The sequence below is a fragment of the Drosophila montana genome, unplaced genomic scaffold (genome assembly GCF_035044405.1).
Source record: "Drosophila montana isolate Dmon_TW-CO22-7 unplaced genomic scaffold, ASM3504440v1 contig_3733_1, whole genome shotgun sequence".
NCBI lineage: Eukaryota > Metazoa > Arthropoda > Insecta > Diptera > Drosophilidae > Drosophila > Drosophila montana.
The window spans coordinates 1,458,839-1,470,172 of NW_026998620.1; the positions used below are offsets into that span (position 1 = coordinate 1,458,839).

The following is an 11,334-nucleotide window of genomic DNA, read 5'->3' on the forward strand; positions in this document are numbered from 1 at the left end:
AGATCGATCCAGCTACTTATTTGGATCATGCGTATATATACTTTATGAGGTCGGATAAGACTCCTGCTTGCTTTTCAAACCTTTTTCACAAAACCAATATACCCTTTCTACCCATTTTGAATGTGTTCAGGGTATCGAAACGCATCTAGCAATTCACTGCCAGGGAGGTAATTGTGGACAACACTCGTAGATTACCTAACTGATAGCGTGAATAATGCAAGAGGTGTCAACGTTGTTATCGTCACACGATCTGTTATCACCCAATAAAAGAAATTTTCAACGTCTTCAAGCGTCGGCGTGATGCGTGCCAAAATTAAAAAAAAATACTGTCGAAAAACAGTCAAAGGCAAGATAAATAAAATAAAAAACAAAAAAGTGTAAACATGCAATCAATTTCCATATGCTCGTGCGGCTGTGCAACGTCCTCCTGAATGCCAAATTGTTATGAAAGCGAAGCGATGCGAGGCACTGAGGCAAGCGGCCAACAGCTGCCGCAAACCCATCCCAACCCCCTCGCCCAGACCCTCCCCCCTGATACACAGCGGGGTAGCTGCAAGAAAATATTCGCTTGAGTTCTTAAAGGTCGGCCAATATGGCCCAGCTGCGCTTTATGGGCCCGAAATGGGCGCAACATGCGTGTGGATTTTGTCTTCTTTTTTTCTAAATCAAATTCAAATGCAGCCGATTGTGTAGAAATTGACCAGGCTCAAGAATTTCGGGCGGGCTTTTTTTAAGGCCTTTTTTCCGTTTTCGCTTCAGTTCGCGTCGTTGGCCAGCTAAGCAGCTCCTTATCGATTAGAATACTTAAAGACTTTCACTTTCGGCGAGAGAAACGGGCAACGGGCCACTTTCATCGCGGCAAGTGAAAAGCAGAAACTTAAAAATTAAAATTGAAAGGCAGTTCATCAAATGAATCGAGCCAGCGCATTTGACTGGAATATTCAATTAGATGCGTTGCGCCAAAGAATTTGAGCCCACTTAAATGTTGGCTAATTAGGATGCCCCCAATGTGTTTGGCCCATACATAATTTAATGCCCCGTGGAAATTCACTTGGCCCTAACCGAGCGACCTACTTAATTAAGGGCCAGCTGTGGGTACACTTGAAAAAATAATTTTCATGAAAATTGCCATTAAATGAAGATTTTCCTCAATATCAGAAAATGTTTTGCATTTAATAAAATTATTTACTTATATTTCGAAAATGAATGAAAGAAAATGAAAATATTTGTAACTATTTTTCTTTATTAAATTAAGAAAGTTTTTTCCTGAAAATAAGAAAATTAATTTGCTTCAATTTTTTAAGGCATTTATTTAGCTGGTTTATTTTGTTTTGGTTTCATTTTGTTTTTGTTTTTTTTTTCTTACTATTTGTGTTTTTCAATAAATAAATAAATAGTTATTATAAATAGGGTCTTAAGGATGCGGCGCAGCCTCGCGCTCAGTTTTCGCCAAAATCAAGTCACAAAAACAAATGGGAAAATTTTTAACAAATTAACAACAACAAATTTTCGTGGCCCGTTTTGTGGCTTCAGCGTTTTTGGGGAATTCGCTCGCCGGCCTAGGCATACGCCCGATAGGCCAGCTCCTGGGCCAAATGCTGCGGCTGCTCCATGACGGGCGCGGCGCCTCCAAAGTTGCGACCATCCCACGGCCCGTGGGCGGTAATGTGGGCGGTATGATGGTGATCATGGGCAATCTGTGCGGGGGTAGAGAAAATATGGCTTATGAATAGAGTGCAGCTGCCTTGGCTAAATAAGCTAAATGGTTGGCACATTTTTGTGGGTTTGGCTTTTAGGGGGTTGGAGTGTGTTGTTGTGATGGGGCGTGGGTTTTGGACTCGGGTTTGATGACATTGGACTTTGGACTCGACACTTACCCAGCGCACGCGCCCCTTTTTGAAGGGTGGGGGGAGAAACTATACATACGTGCTATGTGAATGCAATTATTTAAATGTAATTATTCGAATTTTACCCGCCGCCCGTCGCCCTCTTTCAACTCACAACTCCCTAACTCGCACTAATTACCACAGCCCGCGAATGCCTAAAAGACAATAGAGATGCGGTTTTAATAGCTGATTGGTCTTACCTTTTTGCACAATTGGAAAATGGCCAAACCAACCGAGACAATGAAGGAGAAGAAGCCGAGGGCCAGCGCATTGAATGCCTTGATCTTCAGTATGCCAATCGCCATGGGTATGACCGTGATGGCCTTCAGCAGAATGAGCACCAGTATGGGCATGGCCAGCTTGCGTAGACGATGCTTCTTGCCTAATTGGAGAGTTGATGTTTATGTGGGGATTGCATTAAAGATGCTGCTCTCTGGTATACTGGATATATGCGCACAATAAACCCACCCTTCTTGAAGATGTTGCCCTTCTTACCCCTGGCTTCGATATCGGACGCATCATCAACATTGTTCAGCTGCAGGTTCAAGCTCAGCTCATCGTTGGCCAGATTCCGGGCCGAGACGGTGATCTTGGCATCGGCCACGGGCAGATTCATGCTCACATCGTGTCCACGCATATAGTTCTCAATGGCATCCAGGAAGCCGTCGCTGGTGCTGGCCCGTGCCTCGCTAACGGCACCCATTTTTTGGCCATTCGAGCTCACCTCCAGATTGGCCAGCTGCAACAGAGATGTTCAGTTAAAAACTGTGTGAGAGAGAGGGGGGGGGGAGGGGAGGTGTCAACTCACCGTGTAGCTATCTTTGCTGAGCACATTGTCCACGAAGCGCATGGCGCGCTCTTTGATGCACGCCATCGAATCTTGGCCGCTGGCGCATTTGCTCTGCTCCTCGGCTATCAGGCGCTGCAGCTGCGGCGCAGCATTGGCGCCCTGCGCCTGATCGGCCGCCAGGGCTGCGATAATGCCCACAACAACCAACAGCAGGAGCAATTTGGCCATTTTGTTGTATTTGTGAATGATTTGCTGTCTCGACTGGCTGGGCACACACACAACTCGCCTCAATGCTGGCACAATTGAGTTTAATAATCGTTTTTCTATTGTTCACGATTTTTATACTTGCCCAATGTTTTTTTTGAAGCGGCGCTGCGACGACTGCGACGACTCGACGCTCGGCTCTCGGGCTGGCTGTGGTCGTGCGCAAAAAAAGAAAAAAAAAGAAAGAAACATGGCGGAAGAAGACATAAATGAAGCAGACGCCGAAAGAGGCAGAGCGCCAACAACAACAACAACAAGAATGCATTGTTGTTGCTGCCTCTGCCTCTGCCTGTGGCTCTGCCTCTGGCTCCGCTGCGGCTTTGTGGCAGCGCGTGTGCGTGCCTGGGCACCACGTGTCGTATACTTAATGCGCTTTTATTTTAAACGCGTGCCGGCTCTGTCTGTCCCGGGCGCTGCGTTTCATTTGGTTAACTTTACTTTGATATTAAATGCATTTTCCTGCTGCCATTTCATCAAATAAGGTCCGAGACGCCCAATTGTAGCTGCAGGAAATTGTCGAAAACTCGAAAAGAGCTGCTAATGCTATTAAGGGCGCCATTTAAGTTGACTTTTGTATGGTTAAATTAGTTTTTCAATTGCCCGTTTTCATGTCTCCAAAAAGGTCTGCAAAGTGTGCGAGAGAGAGTGAGAGGTGGTGAGGGGGAGAGAGAGAAGAGCGCAGGCAAATGCATTTTGAGTTAACTAACCTTGATAGAGTCCATAATTGATCAGCTCTTTGCTTTGTAGGTCTAGGCGAGAGTTGATTTGATAAAGGAATAGTATTTCCTTTTATATGTCATTTTATGTTTATTTTATTTACATTTATTATTATATTTGAGAGTCTATCAAAGTCTATCACTGTTTGATTTTTAGTGTTAACTTTTGAATTCGGGGACTTCGGGCATAGTATCTTATAGCATTAATTTCTAGGGTATACAAAATAGTGTGCAATATCTTATACAGTCTATATTTAGAAATCTAATATATATTTAAATAAGGCTATATTTATGAATACAATGATAAACATTTTAAAGTATGAAAGAAGCCTTAAAGTTGGTCTTGAGGGTAAAGCGTAGTCTTTTCTATGGCTTTCTGGGCAATAGAGAACAATATTCGCTGGAATAAATTTAAAATGAAAAGTATTTGATAGCTGATGAAAGAAAAATAGCTACTCTATATTTAAAACATACAATATAATGTGCACATAAATATAGAGAAATATTGATGATAAAAATAATCAAAAATCGAAGGGCTTAATAAGTGTTAAGTAAAAGCCTTTAATGGAGTTTTGGAAGAGTTTAATAGATCGTTTGATTAGAAGCATATTAGGCTCTTCTACAGCTATTTTAAGGCTTTTCTATAGCTCTTCTCTAGCTATACTAGAGTTTTTCTATAGCTATTCTATAGCTCCTCACACAGCCTACTCTAAAGACTTTACTTGTATAAAGAAACTGTTGCCAGGGTGAATAGCATATTTTTAATGATTAAAGATTAATTAATGACAAAGAAAGCCTTTATCAGGAACTATTTAGCTTGGAGGCATATGCCACCAATCGGTATGCGACATGCCTTACAAATGCCACATCGTGTGGCAAGCCGAAATATAGGCAACACTTTTGATAAGCTGCTCGCAAGCTCATAAACCGTTCAGTGGTCGCTAAAAAACTATTCATAAAACAAGTGCAACGCATATTTTATACGTCAAATTGTGCAAGCAGAAATTCAGTTGGGCAATTAACGCACTGAAAAATCATAATTAATAATTAAAGCTGAGTTAGCTCAGAGCCCAAATTGAGCAACAGCTCGGCGACATTGAGTCCATGCCAATGATATAGAAAGTGTTTTTCGTTGCCCTAACGAAAGCGAAAGTGACAGCAGATGCCCCAAAGATACAGCACCTCCCCCCCCTCATACCTCACCCTCACCTGACCACAGGCCCAACTTGCAAGAGACATGCGCTGAATTTCGATATATTTCGCGTTGCAACATGTAAATTATGAATTTCGTATATTGATTGCGCTGCCACGAAAATGGAATTGATATCAGAGCAATTCGTGTATATTTGTTTGTTTTGTTTTTTATTTTAAACCCTTTTTTTTCGTGTGTGTTTGAAGCCAAAGTTTCTCCACGCTTTGGCGCTTGATTTGCAATTCCGAGCGCATTTTGGCAGCCGCAGAAGCCTCCGACATTTGCCAATGAAATTGGAAAAGTTGTTGTTTTTTTTTGTTTGTCACATTTCAAATTGTTGCGTAGAAACGGCCATACGATGGCAGCCAAGTTAAATATCAATGAAGTGTTGGCCAGCCAGCGAAGCCATATACACTATATTTGCTAACTAACCCTTGTAGAGGGTATTATAGTTTTGTGATGAAATGTGCGACGGATCCCATTGAGTATAGATATTCTTGATCAGTATCAACAGTTAAGGGCGAGCATAGTTCCGCAATCTGTTGAAATTTAGTTTCTGGCATAAAAAAGTTGTTTTTTTTGCCTGACCAAACTTGTTATTTACAAACTTCTCCATGTTTTATATATATGGGCATAATCCTATACACATCGTACTACTATATCATAAAAAAAATATAGTTTTTGGATGGAAAGTTTTACCATGTAATTATCTATATCGAATAGATAAAAAGTTCGTTTTTGGGTGAAAAGTGTTTCTGCTTTTTAATCTCAGTAATTATGAACATCCTTATTCATTAATTAATTATTGCATGTATATTTTACATATTTACTTATTCTTTATCTGGACAAGTCCATTAAATTGGACTTCTATTTAGATTTCATGTTGATCTTAAGCCGAACCGGTTTGAACACAGAACTCTAATCAATAGTTTTTTACTCATAAGCCAAACTTGAAACCAAGCAAATTTCCCCAACAATAGTCGACCCGAAACTCGCAGTTTTTATCAGATATATACGGTATTTAAGGTTCGGTTAGGCTAAATTTAAAAATGTTAAAGGGCTTAGGTCGAAAATAAAAATAAATTGTGCCCCAAATATTGCATGTATTTATAGAAAATGCCAATTTTGTCCTTGAGAGAGTAAGAAAGAGAGAGAGAGAGAGAGAGAGAGAGATATAAGGGGGAGAAAGAGAGAGTAGTTAGCCCGCAACTACCTATAAAAAAAAAATTATTTATAGCTTGAAATATTTTCAGTTGAATAGGCTAATAATTGAAACTAATTTTGTTTAAATGTTCGATAAAAATGTCAAGCTAAAGTTTTAGCCTGTCTGCGAAAATGCGAAAAAAACGGTAGTTGAACCGGCGACCTTTCTTTTCAGGGCTTGCAGCTGGGCTTTTAGGAAAACTGTCAAATGTAAAGCCTGAACCTGTGTGAAAGAATGTCTAGAAGCAAATTAACGAACCAAAACTAACATAAAAGCAGGCAGTTGAACCAGCGACTTTCCTTAGCTGGGTTTGCAGCGGGGCTTTTAAGAAAAATGTCAAATGGAAAGTTTAAACCTGTGTACGAAAATGAGTAAAAGCAATTTCATGAAACAAAACAAACCTAAACCTTGAACCAGCGACTTTCCTTTGCCGGGCTTGCAGCTCTGAAAAAGACTTCTATGTGTGCAAGGGTATTTAAGTTTCGGCATGGTCATACTTTAAAGTTGTTTGTTGCTGTCATCGCTGCTGCTGCTGCTGCTGCTGTCTCTGCTGCGGTTGCGGCGGCGTCTGCTGTTGGCGCTGGCGCCATTTTGCATTGTTGCACGCAGCAGTTGTCGCCGTTGTCGCCGTTGTCAACGCTGCAACTTTCCCAACTGCCACGTGTGGGTGCTGAAACAACTGAGAAGAGCATACAGAAAAATGTCCGTGGTTTAACTGGTGCCAAAAAAAAAAGAAACGAAAACAAGCAAACAAATTGAATACCCTGCTGCTTTCACGTTTCGGTGGCACGTTGCGCTCAAGATTTGTTGCAAATACTTTAATGCCACGGTTGTTTCAACTTGTCCCAGCTGCTGGCTGCTGGCTGCTAATGACCCCCAGCTGGAGTTGGCTCAACAAGTCGTCCGTTTTTTGGTCAATTCGACCAGCCAAAGGTTAAGTGCGTTAAGGAGCCCGCCCGGCTAATGCCTGCATTAGCAAGTTGGGCCAAGTGCCCTAATTAAGAGCTTGTTACATTTCCTAATTACACGGCTCTCGTGTTGCCCCGAGAAACTTTGCGTCCAATCCCCTTCAATTAGCCAAATGACTTTTACATAGTTTTTATTGCATAAATATTTGCACGAGTTGCCCGACCTGTCTGCAAAAGACACATATTTCGTTTCTTCCTCTTTCCTTTTATGGGTTCTCTCTTGTGGGTTTCCACATGCTTGTCTTTTTTTTTTGTTTTGTACAATTCTCATAAATAATAAATAAATAAATAAATAATTAAAAACAATACGACGCACTACTTAAAATAGAGCCAAAATTAATAAAGTCGCAGCTTGTTTCGATTCCAATCTCAACGCCTCTTCTGGCCCGCATAGGCCATGTCCTGGGCGTCTTGCGGCTCTTGGGAGGAACGTGCCCAGGCGTGCGGATCCCAGGCGGGCGCCGGATGCTCCAAGTGCTCAATATGCTCCACCGGCAGATCCACATGATGATCCAGATGATGGTCCAGATGATGATCCAGATGATGCTCCAGATGATGATGATCGATGTGATGCGGCACAATGTGCTCAATGTGATGCGGCACCACATGATCCACATGGTGCGGATAGTGCACCACCTCGTAGTTAACAATCTTGGGCTTGGCTATTTTGAATATAACCAGAGCGCCGGACAGCACCAGCGAGAGCAGGCCCAGTGTCATCGCCTTCCAGGTCTTCAGTGCGATCAGGCCCAGAACCAGCGGCATCAGCACGGTGGTCTTCAGCTTCAGGCCCAGCAGGAAGGGCAGCACAGCCTTGCGTATCATGCCGCGTCCTGAATGAGAGGAGGAAGGGTCATTTAGCTAAAGCTGGGCGAGATCAGATGCCGCTACTCACCCTCATTGGCAGCTGCGAGCGGCACCAGGCCGCCCTGGGTCAGCGGATTCTCCAGTAGAAAATCGGGCACCAGGGCGCGTGCCTCGGAGCTGCGGAAATACTCGGGCGCCTGAATTCTCAGCGCATGGCTCGCCAAATAGTTGTCAATGCCATCGAACAGCTGCTGCTCGGCGCTGCGACCTGAGCTGCGTCTGCTCGGCTCCGCCTCGGACTCGGCCAGACGCACCAGGGACAGACGCTCGGTCAGCCTCACCTCCGGCTGCTGCAGCGCTGCGTTGAACCACTGCAGCGCCTTGGGACGCACACACGAGATGCTCAGATCCTTGAGACAGCCATGGTACATGTCCAGCGCCAGCTGCGTGGCCGACGGCTGCAGTTGCTGCGTCTGGGCGGGCGCGGCCCGAGTCGCGGAGGCGGCGGCCAGCGCCGTCAAAGCGCCAATTAGCCAACTATAGCTCTGCATCCTTTTTTTTTTTTTTTGTTTATGCCCTTTTTACTGGCCAAATGGAAGTCGGTGGAGTAGCGAAATCCAAGCTAGCTGCTCGCGCGCTGGCGACTCAATGGGTTATGCAAATGTGGCCCGGGCAACGCTTGGTTTTTATACGTCGGTACTTTGTTAATTGAATTGCGTATGCGGCGGACGCGCTGCTCTTTGCCAGCTCTGCCTTCGCCTTTGCCTTCCAGCTTTATTGGCCATTGCGCTTTTGTGTGTGTGCGCGTTTGTCAAAGTCATGGAAAGCGCAAGTTGTGTAGTTTCACCTGTGACGCCGACACCGGCCGACTGCCGGGGCTGGGCTCTTGACCGGTTCTACGGACTCCTTATGGGTCTATTGGGTCACCTGCCTGGGCCTTATGGGCATGCCGCACTCAGTCTGTCCCCCGATCTCTCGCTCTCTCGTCTTAATCGGATACTTCTAAGCGTAATACACACAACATTTCATGGCGCACATAATTGAAAGTTATTTTATGGCTTCTGCGCTTCGGGTTTGTCGTTAAATCAACTTCCCAATCCACAATGCGCGTGCCTGGCAACTCAATTAGAATGCGATACGCCACGAAATAATTGTGTGTGTGTGTATCTCCGACACAATGCATTAGCAGAAGGCCACCTGTAAAGCCCACCAAATGCACTTGAAGGCGCGGCTTTTCAAACTTCTTCTTCTTTATTATGGCTAACTGACTGCGCTTACAAAAGGTGGCCATATCTAACCTATAGCAGGCTTAAAAAAAAAATATAAATAAAATAGTTATAAAACTATGTATTGTATAAATTGATAAAACAGTCCAAAATTAACAGGTTTATTTACAAAAAAAATTAAATTGATATATTATAGATCTTTATTCATTTATATTTTATAAATCTTTACAAATATATTATATTTACAAACTTTTATATAGTTTTTAATCTTTTTATTAATATTATTTATTGTTGTTAATTTATATGTTATAAATTAATACTAGTTTTTTTCTTTTTTCTCAAAATATTTAGTATATAATTGTTTTAAAATTAAATTTTTAGCCAAATCTGTTTTTATGACAGATTTGGCTGCCTTTTATAAGCTCAATAATTTAGCCATAAATAAGGTGTTTTAAAATCCGCGCCTTCAAGTGCATGTGTTAATAAGAATGTTATACCCTTACAGAGGGTATTATAATTTTGTCTTAAAATGTGCAACGCATTAAAGGAGACATCTCCGACCCCATAAAGTATATATATTCTTGATCAGTATCAACAGACGTGTTGGCGTTGCCGTCTTTCTGTTTCTGTGCAAACTAGTCTCTCAGTTTTTTGCAGTCTGTCGCACGCAGTAAATATGTCACTGAATCGGACGACTATATCATATAGCTGCCATAGGAACGATCGCTCGAAAAGCAGATTCTTGTATGAAAAACTTTATATTATTTAAATGAAATATCCTTACACAATTAACAGCAAAGTGATTGCTTGGCTAAGAAACTTGTTAGCACTGCATTTTTATATAATTTCGGATTTCATATATATTGTTTCGACTCTACCCCAAAAAACCCTTTTTGTCATTATTTTTATTATTAATTGTCATTATTATTATTATTAATTGTCATTATTATTATTAATTGTATTATTATCATTATTATTATAATTATTATTATTATTATTAGGTTTTTTAATAACAAATTATTCAAGCAAACATAAAAGCAAAAAATTAAAAAAATTGCTAATGAGTTTGAACCAGCGCCCTGCGGATTGTTAGTCCGACTTTAGGACTTGTTAAGTCACACAGGCTCATGAGTTCGGATTAGCAAAGCACATAAATATTTGCATTGTTGTTGATGGTTTACATACAGATTTCTACTTGCCTTCCAGATTTATTAGCCCCATCTTAGTGCTCGTTTTTGATCCAACCGTAGCTTTAGTAAAAAGATACGCTTTCCTGCTCTTACAATTGGCCTTGATCATCAGTCAGTCAGTCAGTCAGTCAGTCAGGACAAACAGTTTTATATGCATGGATGCGCTTTAATAGAACCTTAAAGCCAATTCCTTGTTTGTCCTTCACAAAGGAAACCAAAGCCAGTCACCACTGCCAATTTCTCCTTAAACTCTGAGCTAAGGCAAAGCGTTTAAATGTATCTGCTATTTATAGACTCAATAAGAATCGAATTTCTGATGTGCTTCCAGGTAAGGCACACCCACACGAGCAATACATTTAGTACATACATATATATTAAATGCTGAGCCGTAAAAATGACTTTAAGAACATTTCAAATTAAATTCTGCAAACTGCCGGATAAGTGCCCAAAGTGAGTGCTTTTCGTGCTTTGAAGAGCAGCCGCACATGAACTAATAAAATGTAATCAAACAGGTCGATGGCCACATTTAGCCGCAGCTCTTAACTATTTTTCTAATATCGTCTCAGGTGCAGGCGCGAGGGTATCAGCAGGTCGAGGCTACCCCAACATATATGTTGACTGCACGATTTCTTTTGCTTGTTTCATTCTTCTATGAATTTGTTATGTGCGTTTCGTATAACGGAAATATAATCGTAGCCCCAAAAAATTAAGCCAAGCCTATGTTGGGCTGGGTCCAATGAGGGGGAGGGGGGAGGGGGCTGGTTTTGGCTTTAAGCTGGAATGTGTCCAAATACTTTTACTGCTGCGGCATTTAATTAGCCAGCTGTTTGGCAATTGGTGTTTTCATGTCAATGCAGTCGCATGAAAATATTTGTCTTGTGCCTTTGTTTCCGGTTTGTTTTTTGAATTTGTTTCCTTTTTTGGGATTCGAGAATTATGTTGTGAAAAAGTGAAAAAGCGTTGACATTTGCGTGTTAATTGCGACAAGAACTCATATATTCGCCGCATTCCGCTTGAGTTGTTTTCGCAGATCAAAGGCCAGGCCAGAAATTTCAATAGCTTGGGCTAATAAATATATTTATGCAAATGAA

General features: G+C 41.8%; 2 protein-coding genes across 2 annotated transcripts; both read right to left on the minus strand.

The window, feature by feature from the left end:
* Positions 1-1,553: 1,553 nt before the first annotated feature.
* Positions 1,554-2,904, minus strand: Osi19 (DUF1676 domain-containing protein Osi19). Its single transcript, XM_064694670.1, has 4 exons — positions 2,695-2,904; positions 2,355-2,625; positions 2,087-2,268; positions 1,554-1,697 (listed from the first exon to the last, which is right to left on the minus strand). The coding sequence occupies exons 1-4, from the start codon at positions 2,902-2,904 to the stop codon at positions 1,560-1,562; spliced, it is 801 nt and encodes a 266-aa protein (XP_064550740.1). The 3' UTR covers positions 1,554-1,559.
* Positions 2,905-7,389: 4,485 nt separating this feature from the next.
* On the minus strand, positions 7,390-8,378 carry Osi18 (DUF1676 domain-containing protein Osi18). The gene is made up of 2 exons (XM_064694678.1): positions 7,916-8,378; positions 7,390-7,853 (listed from the first exon to the last, which is right to left on the minus strand). Exons 1-2 carry the CDS (start codon positions 8,376-8,378, stop codon positions 7,390-7,392), a joined length of 927 nt encoding a protein of 308 aa, XP_064550748.1.
* Between the last annotated feature and the right edge of the window lie 2,956 nt (positions 8,379-11,334).

What these genes read in the sequence shown, in the direction of transcription:
- Osi18 (XM_064694678.1), bottom strand. Translation starts at nt 8,378, where the DNA reads ATGCAGAGCTATAGTTGGCTAATTGGCGCTTTGACGGCGCTGGCCGCC. An exon ending in GCTCGCAGCTGCCAATGAGG is followed by an intron (nt 7,854 to 7,915) that starts GTGAGTAGCGGC and finishes CCTCTCATTCAG; the next exon opens with GACGCGGCATGATACGCAAG.
- Osi19 (XM_064694670.1), bottom strand. Translation starts at nt 2,904, where the DNA reads ATGGCCAAATTGCTCCTGCTGTTGGTTGTTGTGGGCATTATCGCAGCC. An exon ending in TCAGCAAAGATAGCTACACG is followed by an intron (nt 2,626 to 2,694) that starts GTGAGTTGACAC and finishes TCTCTGTTGCAG; the next exon opens with CTGGCCAATCTGGAGGTGAG. An exon ending in GGGCAACATCTTCAAGAAGG is followed by an intron (nt 2,269 to 2,354) that starts GTGGGTTTATTG and finishes CTCTCCAATTAG; the next exon opens with GCAAGAAGCATCGTCTACGC.